Genomic DNA, 22,904 nt, shown 5'->3' with positions numbered 1-22,904 from the left:
CTTGTTGGTTTGTCCTCGAATCACGTCGCAACGGTGCAACGGATTGACGTGATTTTTTGCATGGGTATAGATAAAGACCTTTTTTCTGTATGTACCTAGGTATACCTATACTATATATAGTTTTTTGTATTGAATTAAATAGTCAACTCATTATATATTGTCGAATAAAAGTAGGTATGTAATATTGTTGCGTCTTACATAATGTACATATGGAGCATGAATTAAGTTTTCGTGAAATTACTTGAGTAGAATTTTTGCGAAGGTACTTACTTATTAGTTAATATGATACAGCTTAAGAGAGTGACATAGGCTACTTTTTATCTCGGAAAATCAAAGAGTTCCCACGGGATTTTTGAAAAACCTAACTCCACGCGGACGAAGTCGCGGGCATCAACTAGTTCTTACATCTTTTAACCGAAATCTATGGTGGGGGAGTCTGACGCGCACTAGGACAGTTTTTTATCATAATGGTACGGAACCTTAAAAAGGACCTTAGCCTTCGTTTCAGCAACAAGTTATAAATATACCTACCTAAAAACTTACGAAACAGAAAGTAGGTCGGTACCCTAGAATAAGAGGGGGATTCCAACATCAATGGTCGGTACTTTCGTATACCAGAATAACTACATACTTATATTGTTTTTTATAAAACGGGTACATATCACGATTTATTTGGCGATTTAACTACATAAGTATTAATATATTTATATAGCTGTTCGTGCTGATTCACTGACTGACTCACTCATTGATCACTTCTCCTGAACATTTTTGTATGAAAAAAAATTTTTTGACTGATGGTTTCGTATAGAAGACAAAAATTCATTCGGAGGAAAAATACGGAGAGAGCTGATGATTGAGGATTTCGGAGACGGGTGAAGAGCACGCTTAAGGTATTGAAGATAGGTGAGGTGCCACTCGAAACAAATGACACTCGAAACGTCATCCAATTGCCAGTGAGCTGAAAAAATATTCAAAATGGCGAAAAAAAGAAGGCCGCCATACAAATTTCGTCGGCAGGGCAATTAGGTACCTATCTCGGAGCGTATAAAAGATGGAAGAGTGCTTTCTTAGCAAAATATGATCAGGATCCGAAGGTCTACTCGATGAGTAGAAAAAAATTCTAAATGGTGGAATTTATTTTTCCATAGAAAATGCATGGCGAATAAAGTCCACATTTTGAAAAGCCAACGCTTCATGCTCGCGGACTACTTCAGTGGTCCGCGCACCCACGGCGCACCCAGCGGCTCCCTGCGACTCGTCTTCCAACGCTGCGTCTTTCGGTGCGAGGTCGCCATTCCAGCATCTTGAGACCCCAACGTCTATCGGTTTTACGAACTACACAGGTACTAGACGTATACAGAATAACAACAAGGAAATAGTAAAGTAACTTGCTAATTATTAACAGTTTAACTTTTTTCTACAACGAAAGTCCCTTCTAAAGCACGCCCTTAATTATAAAGACTTGGTTTATACCTAAAACCTAAAATTATTTTTATAAATACAGCATATCTAAGTAGGTAGGTACTACTTATTATTATTTTTTTTTTTTTTTTTTAATAGATATAGCGAGCAAGCGAGCAGGCGGGTCACCTGATGTTAAGTGATTACCGCCGCCCATGAACATTTGCAGCACCAGAGGACCCGCCGATGCGTTGCCGGCTTTTTAGGAATTTGTTGGTCCGCCCCTTGAATAACCCCATGTTATAATCTAGTGGGAACACCGCCGATGGGAGTTGGTTCCACAGTTTGCACGTGCGTGGAAAGAAGGATCTGGCGCAGCGGACGGTCGAAGTGCACCAGACACCCAGATGATATTACATAATATAAGTGGATATAAAATATTTTTGTTGTTATTTAACCAGTCCATAGGTACCTACTACCTACGTACCTAAGTCACGGCCTAAGTAGTAAGCGTATATTCAAACAAAAAAAAACATGTAGGTAGGTAGAAGCATTCGAAGCTTTTCCCACCTTGCTATTTATTTTGCCACCACAGGGGTTTCCACACTAAAGACTATTATTGAAATTATTGGCTGAAAAGCTACTGAACAACGCTATAACTTACTTATTCGAAAGGGACCTACTTATTCGAAAGTTTTTAAAATCGAAAAAATAAGAATCGTGGAGTTGGATAGGACCCGAATTAATAATTCTGATTTCAATTTCAAAAATTTATTAAAACAATCTACCTGCATAATATCTAAGTTATTTACACAAAATACAAAATATACATAGGCAATAAGATAAAAAATGATATACAGTAAGTCACAACATTCTTCACATTACTAAAATGCGTTGTTATCTATAGATGTGTCCTGAGTCTGACTGACGATTGACTGATCTATCAAAGCACAGTCTGTACTGTGCATAACCCTGCACTGTAAGTACTGGGGTGGGGTTAGAAACTTGAAATTTTGAAAGTAGGTTTCGTTTATGACTTAGTAGGCGCTAATTATTTGATGAAGGATTTTCGGAAAGAGTTAAAAAGGGAATAAAAGTTTTTATGAAAGTCTGTCATTTTTCAATTTATACTACTTATATATTATATGAAAATTGGTATTTGAATGTTTCTTTTCAGGATTTTTAGTATTTCATCGTCAAGGGGTTGGATAGGGGATGAAAGTTTGTATGAAAGTGTATCATTTTTCAGGTTATACTTATATGTATAAAAATTGGTACATGGATTTTTGCTTAAAAATGAAGAAATATCAGATTTTTACAATTTACATCTTCCAAGGGGTTAGATAGGGGATGAATTGGAATTCCACTCGAGCGAAGCTGAGGTGGGTCAGCTAGTTCTGCATATTATAAAAAATAGTACCTAGTAGTAATCTCTAAACTAAATTGACTGAATTGTTTAAAAGTAGTGATTTGCTTTGCATAATGTTCTAACGAATATTATGCATTGTAGATAATTCTGTAACAGGTATCCCTGTATGGAATGTAGCTATCCTTTTACTAATAAAGCACTAGATTTAGACTTATCTGTTTAGTACGTACTAACTTATGCTCGCGAGTTCGTCAGCGTGAACTACAAAAATTTCGAACCTCTATTTCACCCCCTTGGGGGTAGAATTTTCAAAAATTCTTTCTTAGCGGACGCCTACGTCATAATTGCTATCTGCACGCCAAATTTCAGCCTGATCGGTGCAGTAGTTTGAGCTGTGCGTTAATAGATCAGACAGTCACCTTTTCCTTAGAAGATTAGGGATTATGTACAACAGAATTAGCCTCAATATGCACTATTTTCAGATTTATTTACTTAATGCGTTTATGTGCTATGGTATTAGCACCTATGAATATTGTTTCAATATAATATAATAATCAAAATACCTATCAATAATTACAAAATTGCTTCAACAGTAACTTTTTATAAAAATATACTTACACTTCAATTTGTTATCAAAAAATTATCTATTTATTGATTGATCACTAAATCTTAGACAAAAAGACTTTGTAAAAAGGAAATAAATACATAACATTAAAAGTTTAGACAACCATATTTCAAGCATAGTCTAATTTACTTACTTACTTAATACTTATAATATTATTAGGTACTAACTTAATATTTATAATATTACTACATGAATAAAATCAGTATGCTGACTAATCTTTTCACCACGACGCGACGGCTACATTTAAGACGACATGAGAAGAAGAAGAAGACGTATAATATTTAATAAATACGTAACTAAGCTTATGCTGATTGTAATAAATATGTCAATAAGCTTATGCTGATTGCAAATGTAAGCTGATTACTTCATCCTCATTTCTTTTTCTTTGAATTTAGTATGAAAAAATTAATCAACATAAGTTAACAACTAAACAGTTTTTAAAATACCTTTCTGTTCCAACTCTTTTTCAACAACAGTACCTTCATATCTTATTTTGTTTTTCAAAGCTTCTTGCATCAATTGAGCGTCAAATCTTTGCCTCGACCATTCATACCTACAATATGACCAGCAGACTAGAGTGCTGATTGCAAAGGTGCCAACTCCAATATGCTGGGAGAAAAGTGGTTTGGAAGTTTTTAAAAATGCTAATACTCCTACTCCGACACCTGATGCTATACCATATAGAAAACTCTCCCTGAAGCATGGCATTTTCGACAAGTCCCTTCCAAATAACGAAAGACCCTGAAAAAAAATGTCTTTTAAAAAATGAAATCTAATTTTAGAATAGAACACTGGACAGATTTTGTTAAAAAAAAGATAAGTCTTTCTTTTTCTATCTCTTACTAGTTTTTACAATAAATAATGGCTACAATGCTTATACACAGTTAAATTCTAGTGGTTTTCAAGCTGTGGTTAAGTGCTAAAGGCTAATCTTGAAATAAAAAAAATTGAATCAAGAAGTTAATGTTTAGAGAATGTGTGAACCAGAGTAGTACCCCACCCCCGTCGCCTGGTTGACCCACCCTACCTGTAGCCTACCTGTTCCATAGACAAAATAAAATATGTGTAAGTATGAATGTTATTGTTGAAGCTTATTTTAAACCTATTAGAATCTACCTACTTATAAACATTCCTTATGAAAATTCTGAATACAATTAAATCCGTATTGAGTTTCACTGAGAAAAGGTGCATAACTATAATTATTTTTACTGGAATCCTAGCTGTTACTAATAGGGAAAAAATTAAAATGTAATTGTTGGTTATGGATTATTATGTTATAATATGTAAAAACCAGTGATCGTTTTAGTTTCTTATTGCCCTGTTTTATAATAATCAATAGCCTATAAACTTTGGTACAAGATATTCAGACTATCTTGAGTTTATTGAATGAAATGCAGTTTCCTCGGGTCACCTGACGTGTGGTACATCTTTATGAGCTAAGGGCATTAAAAAATCCATACCTTCTTGTTTTCCTCATCAGGATCTTCTTCAAGCATACTTTTCACAACTGTATCCATATTATTAGCTAATATCTCTCCTCTTATCTAACCTCTTAGACGGTTCTGCGAAAATGATTTATATTGTGCTTAGAGCAACTAAATGAACCTACTTAATGTTATTAGCTAGCAACTATTTGAGACTAATTCAATAATGATTAAAAACTTGCACTAAAACTGCAAAATATTTTTAGATATTACCACTAGATTTTAAAAACAAATATTTTTGTTTTTGAAGGGTGACGGGTTGTGTTGCCACTTGCCGCTGACATTAATTTTAACCACAGACCAATAACATATAGGATAATTTTAACCTTTTATCATTTTAACAGTGTCGGCCATAGATTATCTACTATATAAAGTGTCGGCTAATCTATGGTGTCGGCTGTTGCGATGATGTGCGGCTAGGCCACAGATCTAATAGATATCCAACAATCCAACTATGGCGTAGCCCCTATAGCCCCTCTGGCCCTCTCGATCAAGCAGAGGTACTTGTGAAATGTTATTCCTTCTATTTTACATTCACTTCGGCTATTGTAGTCTAGTATACTGCAACCCACCGTTGCACAATAACTTCAAAAAGAAGAATTGTAGGTAGGTACTTAGTTATTGAATTTTCAAAACAGATCCAGACAGATTATATCCGTAAAAATACCTACTTGAATCAATATAACTAACAACCTCACTTCACATTGTTTGTCAAGATCTCACGATCTTGATCTCTGAGGTACAAATATAGGTGGTGCAAGCATAGGTGAGGCGAGGTACAAAATATATCTTGACAAACAATAAAGTGATTACGGTGATAAGCACAAAAAACAATCATTCGTCACGTTCTAATAGTTTGATAGATCCAGCTGCGAGGGCATCTAAGAAATAATAAAATTGCAAAAGTCAAATATTGTTTCAAAGGTCAGCAATCGCAAATCCAGCGTACTTGTATTAGCAGAGATCAATGAACGAACACAAATCAATGATGTTGTCATGACAGAAGCTGTCAGTGATATGTCATTTTTGACATTAGATAGAGATTTTCTATTTCGTTTCGATTACTTTTCCTCAAATTTCTCTTCTCAATTTATAAGTACTATTACATTAATTTTGATAAAAATCTCAGCTTGTAAAATCTAGAAATGTTTAGATAGTAATGTTGCTCATCATTTATCGCGAACCGCTCTCTGTGTGTTAAGTATAATTTGTAAAATTTCGCGAGTGCCGTTTCCTAAACCTAAAACGTTTTACTTGGTAAAAAAATACATAAAAGTTGTATCTCTGCTTTCATTTACGGTGGATAACCAGTATTATCACTATGGACCTGTGACCACATAGTCCTTATCGGCGTTTTATGTCAGGTATGTATTGTAAATAGCTTTCAATAGGTTGGTTCATACATAGCTTATGAATATTATTTGTAGTTTGTACTTATTATACATTTATTATTTATTTATTTAAGTGCTATTATTTTACTTACTAGTTAGGAACTTAAGTAAGTACATGAATATTATTTTGCTTAAAAATCGAGATGGCAATCGGGGTATGAGGTCAGTCATCCGTGCTATCCCGCACCGGGTTAGCGCGGGGGGTGTGCGGGACGTCCCCACCCCGATTCCATCTCGATCTGTCGTTTACTATAAGTAGAAAGTACCTACTTCAAAGACTACATATTAAAAATAATTGCAGAAAACATTTCCATTATAAATGTAAAACTCCTCAGTAATATGGATCATGCACGATTTCATAAGATCATGCATGCATGATTTTTTAACAGTTAATAGGAACTTTACTTTGAATCATTTGAGTCATTTAAAAAGTAAACTATTAAAGCATGCATCCAGTCAAGTACCTGTTGACAAAGTTTTTTAAATGTACATATCAAAATAGTAACGCAGATTGCAAGTAGGTAGGTACAACAGCTTCACAAATAAGGGGAGGTAAATACCTCCTGTTTTTGAATTCAGTTAAAAATATAATTTAATCAAAATTATGTTCAGTGAGATATTTATTATTTGTACAATTTTATGAGCAAGTTATGGTTAAGTTATTTAAGTGCCTTAACTTAAAACAAAAGCTATGAGTGTTCCAAATAATTCATCTTGGTCTAAGAAGAAGCCCATAATATAAAAATATCAACAGATATTTGTTTTAATCTTCATTTTATTATAAACTTACATCTATTTACCTAGTAAGACTTTGGAGTAATTCATTTATTTCTATTATCAAGTAATGCTTCATCACATCAAGCGTATAATCTTATTCTTCTAAAATTTTGAAATGGGGGTGGAAGGTTATATGAAAGTCCTATGTTTTTGAAGTTACGAGACGCGAAAATCGACATTTAGGTTTAAATAATAAAAATCTAATAAGTCAATTTGGGAAATTGACCCCTTAAGGGTGGTAAAATAGGGGGGAAAACTTTTTATAGAAAAGCTTTAACTATTGTTATTTTTTGAAACATAGGTTCTTTCTAGGGGGTAAGTATCCGATAATAAAGGATCTGACTAAATTCTCCCCTATTCTATGGGGGTGAAATGGGGGTTGAAAAGTTATATGAAAATCCTATGTTTTTGAAGTTAGAAATATGAAAATTGGCATTTAGGTATTCTGGATTCCGTACCTTTTTTTTTTCCTTGGGGGAAGGGAAGGGAGAAAACCCTTATGGATTGCACTGTGCATGCCCGACTCCACTGCAGATGTTGCGCAGTGGCCTACAGACTAAAAAACCTCCTCCACTCTTCGATAACTCCGCTCGCGGCTTCCCGGAATTGCACGAAGCATTACTTCAGGAAGGCAGATGTTTTTTCAGGGCGTGGGTCTTTGCCTCTCCCATTCATCGTCTTCTCGCTTTTTTATTATATATTTGAGTAGCTTCGCGTACTTTTCTCATTCCTCTGTTTTTCAACATTCTGGGTATCAGGTTTTGCGGGTTTAAGTTATCTTCCTTTTCACCATTTACTAAGTTTCTCTCCTGTTGAAACACACGGCACTCAAATATAGCATGCTACGGAGTATCCTCTTCCCCGCAGTATGAGCATTCCTCGCTTATGGCTTTTCCAATAGCATACAAATATGTATTGAATACCCCGTGGCCAGGATTCCGTGCCTTAAGGTGAGACTGAGAGTAGGTAAGTGAGGCCTTTTGCAGCGGGAAAATTTCTGATCTCATGAGAAACCAGAAATCTTACGCGGACGAAGTCGCGGGCAACTGCTAGTAGAATATATTAAAATAGTATTTTTTAACAAGTTAATTAAAATATTATAAAAGTGATAATAAACTACATACCAAAAAAAATTACAAAAATTTTACTCAATCAATAATTTTATAAGATAGATGAGCAATAAAATTCATTTTAATTTTGTGCGTCACGTCGCAAAAACGCTACCCGCCATTTTTTTTGGTTCATGATCTGTCATGACGTCACACGGTTTGGTAAGCAACGGAGTCAGTGATGTGGTTCGGAGTTTAAAATGTTGGCGGGTAGCATTTTCGCGAAATTTATTTTATTTTTCATTTTTATTGCACTTATCGACTGAATACAATTTTTGTAAATTATTCGGATCAAATTAAAAAATCACTTTCATCATCATCACTTTTCAAAAAACGGTAGAGTACCCTATTGTTTTAATTAGGTATTTTAAACAAACAGGAAAAGACTTAATTTGTGTCAAACATTTCCTATAAATAGTTCTGAACCACGCTAAATACCTACCTACCTAACAATCGGTTGAGAAATCGACATCTGCAGCGCGGCGCCTTCACCAGGTAGCGCGCGAAGGTCATGCTTGTAAGTAACGGTGACCTTATAATACCATAGAGGCTTCATTCATATTGCTAGCGACTATTGCAATATAAAGTCATACTTTTATAGTGACTTCACAAGTCAACTATGACCTATATTTCAAAAGCTGACTAAACAAATCAGAGGTAACTTCGTGGACTCTTGAACTTCACGCGTTTTACCCATCGCTTATGCTGTTTAGATGTAGAAATGACATAATAGTCTTTGAAATAGTAGACTCCAAAACAAGTTTCGAAAACCTCTATTTAAAAGGGCACCTCCCCTCCACCTTGTAAAGAATATAATATAGGGATTTTTTTTTTTTTTTAATAGATATAGCGAGCAAGCGAGCAGGCGGGTCACCTGATGTTAAGTGATTACCGCCGCCCATGAACATTTGCAGCACCAGAGGAGCCGCCGATGCGTTGCCGGCCTTTTAGGAATTAGTTGGTTCCACAGTTTGCACGTGCGTGGAAAGAAGGATCTGGCGCAGCGGACGGTCGAAGTGCACCAGACACCCATATGGTGAGGGTGAAATTCCTTACGGTGGCGCGCGGAAATTATTATTTTACGATATTTTCGCATCTATTTCGTCAGTCTTACCCCAACGCCACAGGCCCATCGTCGTGGAAGACTGTCCTAGTTCACCCTATTCCGAAGAAAGGCCCCCTCAAATTACAGACCTATCGCGATTACCTCGCTTTTGTCCAAAGTCATGGAGCAAATTATTGACACACAGCTGCTGGGATATCTCGAGGAGCATCAGCTGATTAGTGATCGTCAATATGGTTTTCGCCACGGCCGTTCAGCTGGTGATCTTCTTATATAATATATATCTCACACACCGCTGGGCGTAAGCCATAGACAGCAAGGGAGAGGCCCTGGCGGTCACTCTTGATATTGCAAAAGCTGTGTAATTGGGATACCATACGTATAGTACTATACCATAGGTATAGTACGCGACAGGTCGAGAAGACAATCGGGGTGGGGACACCCTACACACTCTCACAGCCCCCGCGCTAACCCGGTACAGGATAGCGCGGATGACATGCGGGTGTGCGGCGCATCCCCCCGCCTCTGACCCCGATTGCCACCTCGACCTTTCGCGTAGGTACTATAGGTATCAGTACCCTTATTATAAATGCGAAAGTGTGTTTGTTTGTTGGTTTGTTGGTTTGTCCTTCAATTACGTCGCAACGGAGCAACCGATTGACTTGATTTTTTGCATGGGTATAGTTAAAGACCTGGAGAGTGACATAAGCTACTTTTTATCCCGGAAAATCAAAGAGTTCCCACGGGAATTTTAAAAACCTGAATCCACGCGAACGAAGTTGCGGGCATCAGCTAGTACTAAAATAAAAATGTGTCAAAGATCACGTACCACGAGCGTGTTTCAAGTAAGAAATACGAGTAATGTGGGAGTTAAACTCCTACGTTAATTTGCCAGTAGCCGCCTATTCTTTAAATTATTAACTATTTATTTATCCACATAGGTATTGAAAAAAGCCTGACGACTTCTATAGGTTCAACATTGTACTTGATATAATGATATTGGTTGGCATGACTCCTCTAGTCTACACTCTAGAGTCGTCACTTGTTAAGCAGCAAGCTATCACATCTTATCACAAAGACTATAAGCATGCAATAATAAGTGCACTGCAGATAGAGGTGAAACTTTCGAATACAGTCTTTTGGATGATTTAGGTACCTTGGTTTATCAAACACGCACTTACACTTGACACCACATCATCACAGTTAGGGAAGTCACGTCAGTTAGGGAACTTTTAACAAAACGTCGAGGCTTCGACGTCACTGGCACGCATCAAATATTAGTACTTACATTTAGCAGGTAGCCTAAAGAAACCCTATTTTTCTTTGATTTTACGTTGACATATCGTCGATTCCGTCTCAAACACAGAGTTCCCTCACTCTAGTTCACTCTGACATCGTTGCGTTGGGTTTGGGTAGTTCAAGTGTGTTTCTGGTATTCAAATACTGCGTCACGGCTCGTCAGGCCAGGTGATAAGTCATAAGATTAGTTTGTTTCCGCCCTATAATGCTTTGTACTGGAAATATTCTGGTAAGTAACAATTTAATATTTTTTCCGGAATGAGTGGGTGGATTTTACTTGGATTACTCCCAATATTCAAGACTTTGTTACCGACAATCTGTCTCGTCTCTTATTGATAATTACTTTACATTTCATGGTCCCAAAAAAAAATTCTTAGGTCAATGCATTTACATACTTAATCTATTTAAATAATTACATAATCTATTTAAATATTTGCATAATATATTGTTAAAAATTGATCTACCTAAGTAATTAATTCTGCGATAGTTCGCGCGAAAAATAGAAGTACATAAAAGAATATCGAAAGAGATTATTAACCTTGCATTATGTTTCTCTTCCGCCAAGAATAACATTTTCTTAATTGAGTAGAATTTCTCATCAAGATCAGAATAGGTAGTCTTCCGAGCGTTATTTTATTGCTTGGCTATAAGAGAAACCAGTCTTATAAAAAAATTAGTTTCTTTTTCACATCGTCTGAAATGATACCTCCTTCTACTTTCATAGATATAATTCCGAGATAAAGGCTAATTCTTTTTACTTAATTGTGTAAGTATAATTATCTTGATAATGTTGTACTTTGGTCTTATCTATTGTTTTGTTTGCGTTATATTATTTTCTTTTGTACATTTTGGAGTTCCATATGTGTGTTACACAGATGCACATTCAACACGTGCTAGCATTTGTTTATCAGAGCACGCCATCTGTACTTCATTTCTAATCTAATAAGGTCGAACAAAACATTGATAATAAATACTATATTACGAGTAACCTTTACCCAAATGCAAAAAATATTCTAGGTGCCCTTTAATAAGCTATTTCGTAAGTATGTACGATATGAACAAGTAAGAGTCAAAAAACCAGCCAAGTGGGAGTCGGACTTGCGCACCGAGGGTTCCGTACTACAGTCGTATTTTTTCGACATTTTGCACATAGATACATATTACATGCACCCGAAAAACATACTCTCCTTCTGATGCAGTCGGGTAAAAGCCTGTAGGATATTTGGTTTTCATCATTTAGTATAAATAATATTGCTTACGTTATTCATCCTCAACAGAAACCTCCAACACTCGGTCACGCTACTTGTTTTCTCAGTGCACAATTTTGTCTTATCATTTTGTACCTACAAAGTACAAACACCTATTTACTTGAGTAGGTATATATATATATATATATACTCAAGAAGAAGATAACAGTAATTATAATAACACCCATAGTAATTAATAAATGAGTAATTTCAGCATAATACTTATACTGAAATTATTCTGTTTTTATGATTCATCATCATCGTCTACCGATAGACGTCTAGTGGACATAATTCTCTTGCGCCGCCTGAATCCAGCCACCTAGTGGGGGTCTATCAACGCTGCACCTTCCGGGGCGAGGTTGCCATTCCAGCACCTTGGAACCCCAACGTCTATCGGTTTTCCAAACTATGTGCCCTGCCCATTGCCACTTCAGCTTCGCAACCGGGCTAGCTCAACGGAGCTATGTCAGTTACTCTAGTTCTACTACGGATCTCCTCATTTCTGATTTGATCATGTAGAGAAACTCCAGGCATAGCTCTCTCCATCGCCCGCTGAGTGACTGAGCTTTCTTATGAGGCCCATAGTTAGCGACCATGTCTCGGGTACATATGTATGTCATCACTGGCAACACGCACTGTTCGAAGACTTTGGTCTTCAAGCACTAAGGAATTTTGGTGTTTGTGATTGTTAGTATTCAATATAATTATTCTCATAAATTACATCTCCTAGATTGTATACAAAAGTTATAGACGTTTAAAGTCGGGTTTATCCTGATCTTCGAATTTACTGACAGACGGGCTTTTCGAAATGAGTATGTAGTAGGTATAGAAAGTAAAACATACTTTTTTCTATTAGGTTTGAGTACTTAACTGATTTTTTTTCATCATCATCGTGCGGAACTGCAACCCTTTGTGGTTCTGGTGACTGGTGTCCATAGTCTTCTTCCATTCATCGCGGTCGTTCGTTGGCCTTCTCGAGTTTGTGTACTTATTACCCATTCTCCCTAGGTCATCTACGTATTCTATTCATAGTTTTTGTATTATTTGAATATTTTATCTTATTAGCTATGGTATCAGCGCAGCTGTACCTTTCCAGAGCTTGCAAAATGGTCTGCGATACCGTCAACTTTCGTGTTTTACATCAGTTATCTTCCAGTTCAACAAACTCCCAGAGCAACCGTCTTTATTTCTCACTGAATATAACTATATAAGGGTGTCATATGCTATGTTTACTATGCTGTGCAAGTTATCTAAAACTGGCTGCTTCTCCCACCCTTAACTTTTTCTGCGTTTAATTTGTAGTAGGTACATCATTCATCATCCATACTATTACTAGTCATTTCTGATTCTTGTAATAGATGGCAATACCTAGTAGGCAGTCTTGAATTTAAAATTAATTAATGTATAATTCATTTATGTGGCCTCCTACAACATCCTGCATTTTGATTACTTTTATTACCACCTACTACTAAGTACACTTATCTTTGGGATAAAAGCTACTAGTACCAAAGTGCTTATACTTAACTACCTCATGCTCGCGACTTCGTCCACGTGGACTACACAAATTTCAAACCCCTATTTCACCACTTAGGGGATGAATTTTCAAAAATTCTTTCTTAGCGGGTGCCTACGACATAATATCTATCTGTATGCCAAATTTTAGCCCGATCCGTCTTGTAGTTTCAGCTGTGCGTTGATAGATCAGACAGTCAGTCAGTAACCTTTGCCTTTTATATATTTAAATAATTATTATTGAAGCTGTTACCATGTTTAGATATTTGAAAAACTAAAACATCCCAGAAAAGTTAACATGGAGGACATAAGATGGAGGTAAAGTTTTTCAAGTTTAAAAGCAACCAATGTAAAATAACCTTTGTTTCTACCTATTAAAAACTTTCTGCTTGTTATACTAATCTTGCATACCATACCACATAAGGATAAACCAGTAGGAACTCTAAAATAATACTTATGGAATAATTTTCCGCCTCTTAATAATCCTGTTAAATTGCAATTTAGGTCATGACTTTTGTGAACGAAGTAATATATAAGTCAATGACGTTACCTAACCCATGGTATTGTTCAACTCTACGGTCACGCAACTGTTGCGGGCAGAATTTGCCATTTTATTTAAATTGATTCAGAAAAACGCTAATCAATTTGTTTATCTCACCTTGATGAAATTTGAACGCCACGATGGGGAAATATTTCCATGAATGTACAGAAAATAGCAATAAATTAGATTTTTTTAAATTATATTAACAAGTTAAAAAAATCACAATGTAGAGATGCAAAGAAAGGCATTCGCTTCAGCAATTGAGAGAACAACAAGGTTTAACCTTCATCAATATCTGAGGTGTCGAAACATTCGCGTCGAGTTGTTCCGTGTGAATCAGAGTGTGCTGGTGTTTCACTTGTTCGCACGCCTGAAATAGTCAGTGCAGTAAAGTAATTAGCGACGTCTACAGTCTACACGTTTGGGCGCCTACATCTTCTATCTTAGCATTTTGGCACGTAACTAAGGACCAATTTTAGGAAACATATTACGTGCGTAGGAAGTGGTTATACAACTGAGTGAAGTCTAAAGTGGTTTAAGCAATATTATTAAATAGTGTTGCCTACGTGTGGACCTTATTTGCCTGTGCTTTGTGGATTTGTATAAAGTGTACGAAAAGATCTATTTTGTAAGTATAGCCATCTTTTGTATGAGCCATGTGTTTTATGTCCAAATAACAGATGATGCTTTTAATAATGAACATTTAGAGCAGCGAGAATATTTTTTTAAAATAAACACTGTAATATATTAACATTTAAGTACAATTTCCTTTGTTCCGATTTCTCTATAAGGCGTACATGATTAACAATAACCTAGTTATCTGATCACTGAGGTTTGCGGTTGTGGATTAAGGAATTCGTAGTAGATTGCACAGTTAGGTATGTCTGATATTAAATCACTATTTGTTTATACTTCGATTCGAGGTTTATTTGAATTAAGGAACGTTAAATTTGATTGATTTTTGTAAACTATGGTAAAGTTATTAAATATGGCTAGAGGAAAACACGTCGAATTTGGGATGGCTAAAAACAGGTTTACACTTTTGACGCAGTAGGTATCTATTAGTAGTAAAGGTTAGCGAAGAAGTAAGTATGTGAGAACTAGGAGGAGGCTGCTGTACCACCACTTAATATAAAGAAGCCATGCGATAAAAACGATAAAACCTTTCAGGATTTTATTGTTAATCTAATACGAAAACATACAGAGAACCTTAACATCACTGAATTTCATTATAAAATCCATTCGGGCTATAATTTAATTACGTACGACTAGAATAAGTTGACTTTATTAAAGGTTAAAAGAGAAGAAAGGAATATGAACTTCAAATTACAGATAACTTTATTATTTACAAAGCTAGATGCACAATGTGTTATCTATATCTGATTATAGGTATACAGTATACTTGATATGATATCAGATGACAAACTAGTAAATAAACGAACATGTGCGTAAACATTATCTGCACAGTGCACACGTAATAATATGAGATCAGATTTTGAATGTTTAAGTAAAACATTATTTTCTTAACTTAGTTTGAGCTAAACTCTGCTGCCATTTAAATCAAAATTATAATCATAAATAGTTGGAATATGGTTACATTAATTATTACCCTTATGCGAAAGTGTGTTTGTTTGTTGGTTTGTCCTTCAATCACGTCGCAACGGACTACGGAGCAACGGATTGACGTGATTTTTTGCAAGGGTATAGTCAAAGACCTGGAGAGTGACATAGACTTTTTTCTTTATTCCGTGAAATCAAAGAGTTCCTACGGGATATTTAAAAAATCTAAATCCACGCGCACGAAGTCGCGGGCATCAGCTAGTTATTATATAAGTACATAACAACATATGGAAATACAGTAGAGTATTTTTACCATAGAGGTCTGACCTAATAAAAAGTTTTGTTAGACCCAATATTTTTGATTAACATGATCTTAGATTAAAATTAAATTACTAAATATGATATTCATAATATACAATAGTGCAGAAAAACTAATTCCAGTGTTAAATAACTGCAGATTGCAACGTGCTGCTACTAGATGTCGTTAATGCTTCCATCGAGATCGGTAAAAATCTCTAGTAAATTCTGTGATTTATTGATTGAGGGCACGATGTACTCTGGTAGGCCTCGCAGCTAGTAAATGTGGTTTCAAATTTAGCCGTGTGCGCAATTTATGAATATATACCTACCTATAATTATGTATACATATATATATTTAATATTATTTTCCTTATTGTGTGTAGTTTGATCATAAACATACAACAAGCTGTTTATAAGCTGTTATGTACTTCATAAAATACATGTAATACCTACCAATAGTACGCGACAGGTCGAAATGGCAATCGGAGAGAGAACGATCCGCACACCCGCACAGCCCCCGCGCTAACCCGGTGCGTAGGGGGCGTCCCTCGCGTCATATCCTGATTGTCATTCGACCTGTCGCGGAATATACCTGTTGGTCGTTATCTAATAATCTAACTATAAAATATGCATAATATGAAATACGGCAAACATTAGTCTAAAAACCTATCATATAGGATATATTAATAAAGCACGATACTACAAATATGTATTATAAAATATAGTAGGTAATAGATATTATTTTAGTCTCGATATCGGTCCCGTATGATATCGGCAACTATGTCCCTTGGCAGCATAGTCGCTCGTGCGGTTTTCGCTAGTGAAGTTTTGGCGCTTCTGCCCGGCCGCCGGCTGAAGTAAACATACACGTTGTAAACAAGCTGTCTCGTGTCCGCCGGTAGCTCTACCCGGGAGTCTTCCGAGGTCTCTGCAACTCTGCCACTGTACAATCTCCTCCAACTAAACATTGTCCATGCAGTCATCGCCTCGGCTCCGTATTGCGCCGTCTTGACCGCCAGAAACTTTTAGTTTATGTAAAATATTATCTATTTTAGTAATAATAATATTTCTAAATCTACTGCTCTTTTAATAAAAATTTTCTATTGTCACTGTTGATTTGTCAATTTATTAATGCACCTGCACTCCACAAGACGTTATTGCGTAGGTATCGTCGATTTATAATGTCGCGGCGTTGACAAAAAATATCCGATCCTAGCGAACGGTGGCTAGCAACTGGTAGAGTAAAGGCCGTAGAAGCCTACATTGACAATCTGTTCACACAATCGTGACATCCGCTTTATTCGGAACGTGATCACAATATAGTATATCCGATAAATATACTACAAGCGATTCCTCTACAAATAAGCGTTCAAGGTACCACATACCGCCGTCAATCCTGCCGAAGATAGAACAAAAGCCGTTATACCTAGCTTGTTATAGAAAATAATCGCATTCACATAACTGTGCAGTGTGACAGTTGTAATACCGTAAAGTCTATGCGCCTTTTGCAACCATCATATAGACAAACTAAGTTATCCCAATTACCATGTGAAAAGCCTAAAACTCTTCGTTGTTCTACATAATTTACAGAGTAGTGTACCTATTGATTTTCTTAGTATCATGAAGTTCTTGCTTTTCCACGTAAAATTATTTTTAAGCCTGAAGGTTTGATAACTTAAATTTTATATCAAGTTAACTAAAAAACAATTGTATACATTTGCAAGAAACATACAATTTAGTTGAAGGACAAACCAATAAACCAACAAACACACTTTCACATTCATAATATGGGTACTGATGTTAAACACTCAAATCTGGGTCGGCCTTGATAATGAAACCTTGGTTACTAAGAAAATATTGTAATTTAGAAGATTTCTTTACAGATATCATAATAAAAGGAGATTCGTTTTTATCGACGCCATGCGACAGTTTAATCATACGTGACATAATGTCAATATTTGCTAACTTGATTATTTTATATAGGTGTGTACGTCGCATTTTAGGGTTCCGTGGTAAAACAAGAAACCCTTATCGTTTCGTCCAGTCCGTCTGTGTTACTCACAACTCAGCTATGTCATTTATAAAAAGAAACTAAATATATAGGTAGAACTGTTAAGTTGCACACACACGCTGGCAGAATTAGCGGAACACAAAAGAAGGTGGAATATAAAATAGTTAATTTTATTTGAAACAAATAATAATTAAACATGAAACCACAACAATATTAATATAACACATTACTTAAAGTTTAATGAAAAAAACTAAAATAAATTTCATAATGACAGAGAAACGGTTAAACATTGAGGATTTTGTGACGGTTTACAATTAATTAAATGAATTTTTAATATCGAGTGTTACCCTCCGTGCGCTGATTATGGTTTCCATCAGTCTGGGCATGCTGCGAATCATGTTGTCAATGATGAGATAACTTCTGCCAGGTAATGCGTTTCGCAACTCAAGGTTGGCATCCCTCTTACAAGTCCCGTTTAACCATTTTCGTGCGCGCTCCCTGGTGGGTATTAAAGAGTTGGGGATGTTAGATGTAGCAATCCATACGTTAGAGTATATAGCGTCAGCAACGGCCGCAGCACAGATGTTGGGGTCGTTTTCTGAAAAACAAAGCTGGCCCCACGTATTTGAGGCGTAGAATTCACGGAAACCATCCCAATCAGCAGATTTGTAGTGCCATACTATACGGCTACCGGTATCATGCGTGCGAACCGATGATGGAAGCTGCACGGCGGTGGTCTGATCCAAGTAGTGATCTTGATACTTGATACTTCTTATTGATTTACGATAAGATGTTTTATTATAAGCATGTATATTGTATACCTTATACGTGTTCTGAAACGCCCTTGACCCATTTTTAACCGACTTCAAAAAAAGGAGGAGGTTCTCAATTCGTCGGAATCTTTTTTTTTTTTTTTTTTTTAATGTATGTTCCCCGATTACTCGAAAACGCCTGGACCGATTTTGAAAATTCTTTTTTTGTTTGAAAGGATATACTTCAAAGTTGGTCCCATTTCAATTTGGTGAAGATCTGATGAACATCTTCGAAGATAGATACTGGAACTCCTCAACGAATAAGAGTAAATTGCTCGCGATCAGTGTAATAGCTTAGTAAACAGTAGATTTTTAACCAGTCATAGCATAATTCCATGGAGCCACTAAAAATTGTGAAATAAAAAATTTTTACAAAAAAAATAAAAACCGACTTCGTTACACAAACACTAAAAATTGAAAAATAATTTAATTTATTACCGAATATATTATGTATACAAGAGTTAATATAGTTCCATAATAATATTTTTTGGGGTCGGTGCCAATGAGGTGCCATTGTGGAGTCCCATAAAAATATGAAGTCTAGACGATTCGCGCAGCTAAAGCTAATTGGCACCGGCACCAAAAAGTATTATAATGGAACTATATTAACTCTTGTATACATAATATATTCGGTAATAAATTAAATTATTTTTCAATTTTTAGTGTTTGTGTAACGAAGTCGGTTTTTATTTTTTTTGTAAAAATTTTTTATTTATATATTTAAATTAGCTTATGCTCGCTACTTCGTCCGCGTGGACTACACAAATTTCAAACCCCTATTTCACCCCCCTTAGAGGTTGAATTAAAAAAATCCTTTCTTAGCGGATGCCTACGTCATAATAGCTATCTGCATGCCAAATTTCAGCCCGATCCGTCCAGTAGTTTGAGCTGTGCGTTGATAGATCAGTCAGTCACCTTTTCCTGTTATATTTAGACTATCTTATGCTCGCAACTTCGTCCGCGTGGATTACACAAATTTCAACCCCTATTTCTCCCCCTTAGGGGTTGAATATTCAAAAATCCTTTCTTAGCGGATGCCTACGTCATAATAGCTCCCTGCATGCCAAATTTCAGCCTGATCCGTCCAGTAGTTTGAGCTGTGTGTTGATAGATCAGTCAGTCACCTTTTTCCTTTTATATATTTAGATTTAGATGATTATATTAATGTAACAAAAATCATTAGAATCACTTAAATTATTTTTATTGAAATTCTTTTTCGTTCATCATTCTCGCTAGTCGCTAGTAGCTACAGAAGAGTTGAGATGGCAATCGGAGTATGAGGCGGGGGGACGCCCCGCACACCCGCACCTCACCCGCGTTCGCCCGCACCGGGTTAGCGCGGTGGCTGTGCGTGTGTGCGGGGTGTTCCCTCCCCGATTGCCATGTCGACCTGCCGCGTACTATCTATTGATATCACTCTGTTTACGAATGCCACCAACCCTGACGTTGCATAACGGTTGTTTCGTTGAATGCGCTGAAATGGATGTAATAGGTACAGTCGGCAATTTTATGGTATCTAAAGCGTAACAATGTCAGTGTCCTCGGCTTCATCTGCATGAAGTTATGGATAGGTACTACAAACCATTGTTCCATCAAATTGGCTGACGATAACCTATAAATAGTACTATTTAAGCTAGGTATATACTATTTCTCTTCTACCGTATATGCATGTGCCATAATACTTATAATGATTTGAATTTGAATTGGTTCTAAAACCTACCTACTTGTTTTGCATGTATAAAAAGCCATAGGTAAATACAGAACAGAATTAAGTAACGTCTTGAATGTTTAATTCTACATTTATTTACTTAGACACACGTCGACTGTTGCGTAGAGTCCTCGGTTTTTGGGTTTCTGTGAATGATCCTTATCCTTAGGGATTGTATGGATTCCATAATCTTATTAGAACTTTTCTGTCTTCTTTGACTCCCTCCGTTTTTTCTGTTTTTCTATACCTAGATCATTGATCTTATTAGGTCAGAAAGTTTATTAGAGGCTATTATTTCGCGAATTTCATCATTTTCACATAGTTTAAAGTTTGTAGGGGGTGGCTGGTATAATGTATCATATTTCTTTGTAAGTTTTTAACAATAAATAAATAAAATGATAAGTGGGTCTATCTACTTACGTACATACTTACTTACATTACTTACGTACTTACATTTGTAACTAATGAAAAGTTACAAATGTTTCTAAGAATTTCGTGTACCTACCTACACGGTTATTTTGTTTGTCTGTGTGTTGGAAAAAGGAATGTTCGACACTCAACAGTAAATAATACTCTCTAGAGTAAATAGAGGTGAGTCTTATTACTGTTTGCGATTGCTTTCTTTTAGAACAGGTATGATGTAGAGGTTCAACAACGGACAGAAAATGTTTCCTCTGAAGTGGAGGCCAATATGTTCTCGACCAATCAGATTAATGAGAGATGACGTGATAAAATTATAACAATAACCTGGTTGGTCTATTAAACACGTCTCCACTTCACTTTGATAAACGCGTTTCCAGTTTCAGTGGAAACTGGAAACGCGTCCTTAGGGGCACTTTTAATGTAAAAGAGTTGCAAAAATTTTGGTAATATAAGTTCCTTCACTTTTTTAAATTACCTATTGCATAAGAGGAACCATGTGCAGTGTAGAAAATTAGCTCGCTCTAGCTTATTTTAGTTCCTTCAGCTTCATGAGTCATTTGCAGTACAGTCCTAATTAAAACCTTCATTAAATTAATTATCGTCAGTTAACTTCCAAACGAAACTAAACGGTTTAGTCAGTATATTTAATCAGACACACCTAAGCGCACGATTGGCCTTGTTTAAGCAACGTTACAATTTTATAAATTACAACAATATTCATCATCATAATTTACCAAACGAAATATTAAACCTTGAGATAGACCCCAATGTCTATTGTCTTTGCGAACTATATTATTATTATATGCCCTGCCCATTGATGCCATTACAGCTTTGAGCCCGTTTAGCTATGTCGGTTACTCTGGATCTCCTACGGATGTCCTCATTTCTGATTTGATCACGTAGAGAAACTCCAAGCATAGCTCTCTTCATCACCCGTTGATTGACTCTGAGCTTCCGCCTTCCTTATGAATAAGCCCTCTATATTACTATACAACAATATTGCTTTGTCCGATTAATTATTATTTTTGGTTAGCTACAGACGCTACCACTGTAGCGTCTGTAGCTAACCAAAAATAATAATTAATCGCCAAGAAATTCATTCTACTAAAATACGATAATCATTATAATCGAGAACATGCATTTAAATTACCTAATGTGTCAAGATTTTAAAACACTGTCTCTTTATTAATCAATCTAATTCAGTCTAATTTTCCTTATACCTTCCAATCTTTCAGGTTGCCTGATAGAGATCGCTAATTAGCAATAAGGCCGCCTTTTGTATCTTCCTTCTGTCTGTGTTTTTTATTCTTTAATGTAATCCTTCTTGTGGTTGTGCAAATAAAGTATATTTATTATTATATTATTAAGAATATGATAAATTAATTGTTTATCTTTATCGGTCCGATGTTTTCCATCATATTAAACAACGCCGCAGGCGCGATTTCTTGCATTGTATGTATGTGATAGACGGCTTTAACACATACGTAAAGTTTTTGCGACAAAACCAATAATCTCAGGCAATACACGCAACAAAAAATCAGCAATATCTTCTTTGAGCAATCTCATGCTGCATGTAGAGTTCGAGAATTTTCAATATCCTCTCAGCTATTTCCAGGACGACCTTCAATCATGTTTGAAAATATTTTTTTACTGTTAAAACAGTTTGATTCCTGTGTTTGTTGATGTTTATTTAATTCTGTAGGTGCGACTTCTCTGTCTGGTGTCTAATATAAACAAGTAGGTATGTACCTAATAATAGCAACAGTGCTAAATGATTGAGAATGAATAACCGTGCTTACTGAAAAATAAGGTTAGTGGGTCTAGACACTCGAATTAGAATTGATTCACCTGACATAACTTAGCGATCACGCAAATCATTTATATCTACATACCTACTTCATAAAAATGTTGTATTGGACTCCTTCTAATATTCCTTTCTAATTTTTTGTAACGAGTAATGGATAAAATATTTGACTCAGAATCCGATTGAAGTAAGATGACTAATGGTACATGACTCAACGAGAAATTAAAACGAATGGGTTAAGTATGCCGGCACTCTCGGTTGATGCAATGAGTGCAGCTTTGATTTTTTTGGTCTGATTTGTCATAATTTTTTCTTCTGCTGCTATAAATACTCCACTTCTCAATTAACAAATGTCTCATATTGTGCGACATGTGTTATGCCAATGGAGTATGCTTTTGCCAGAACCACCTGCGTCCGTCCCACTCGCACGCGCCATTAACAGCTGTTGCGTAGGCGCATGTGTGGAGA

The 22,904-nt window shown here is 36.0% G+C and overlaps 2 protein-coding genes across 4 annotated transcripts in view; one reads left to right on the top strand and one right to left on the bottom strand.

The window, feature by feature from the left end:
- Positions 1–2,136: 2,136 nt before the first annotated feature.
- On the bottom strand, positions 2,137–5,161 carry l(3)87Df (lethal (3) 87Df). 2 transcript variants are annotated; one of them, XM_069500110.1, is made up of 3 exons: positions 5,093–5,161; positions 4,856–4,957; positions 2,137–4,136 (listed from the first exon to the last, which is right to left on the bottom strand). In XM_069500110.1, the coding sequence occupies exons 2-3, from the start codon at positions 4,910–4,912 to the stop codon at positions 3,822–3,824; spliced, it is 372 nt and encodes a 123-aa protein (XP_069356211.1). In that variant the 5' UTR covers positions 4,913–4,957; positions 5,093–5,161; the 3' UTR covers positions 2,137–3,821. The 2 variants fall into 2 exon arrangements, with proteins under 2 accessions (XP_069356211.1, XP_034827247.1); XM_034971356.2 differs by lacking the exon at positions 5,093–5,161 and having other exon boundaries at positions 4,856–5,082.
- A 771-nt stretch (positions 5,162–5,932) lies between these two features.
- LOC117984706 (protein numb-like) overlaps positions 5,933–22,904 on the top strand; it is a 45,158-nt gene continuing 28,186 nt past the window's right edge. Inside the window, exon 1 of one of the 2 annotated variants that reach the window (XM_069500209.1) lies at positions 5,933–6,243. The gene's annotated coding sequence lies outside the window, so the exon portion shown is untranslated. Of the gene's footprint in view, positions 6,244–14,143; positions 14,447–22,904 lie in introns of those variants that run through there. The other variant, XM_069500210.1, reaches the window with a different exon arrangement.

This window comes from Maniola hyperantus, chromosome 8 (genome assembly GCF_902806685.2).
Source record: "Maniola hyperantus chromosome 8, iAphHyp1.2, whole genome shotgun sequence".
Taxonomy (NCBI): Eukaryota; Metazoa; Arthropoda; class Insecta; order Lepidoptera; family Nymphalidae; genus Maniola; species Maniola hyperantus.
Note: the sequence above shows the minus strand (reverse complement) of the source record. Positions and strands in the feature narration are given on the sequence as shown.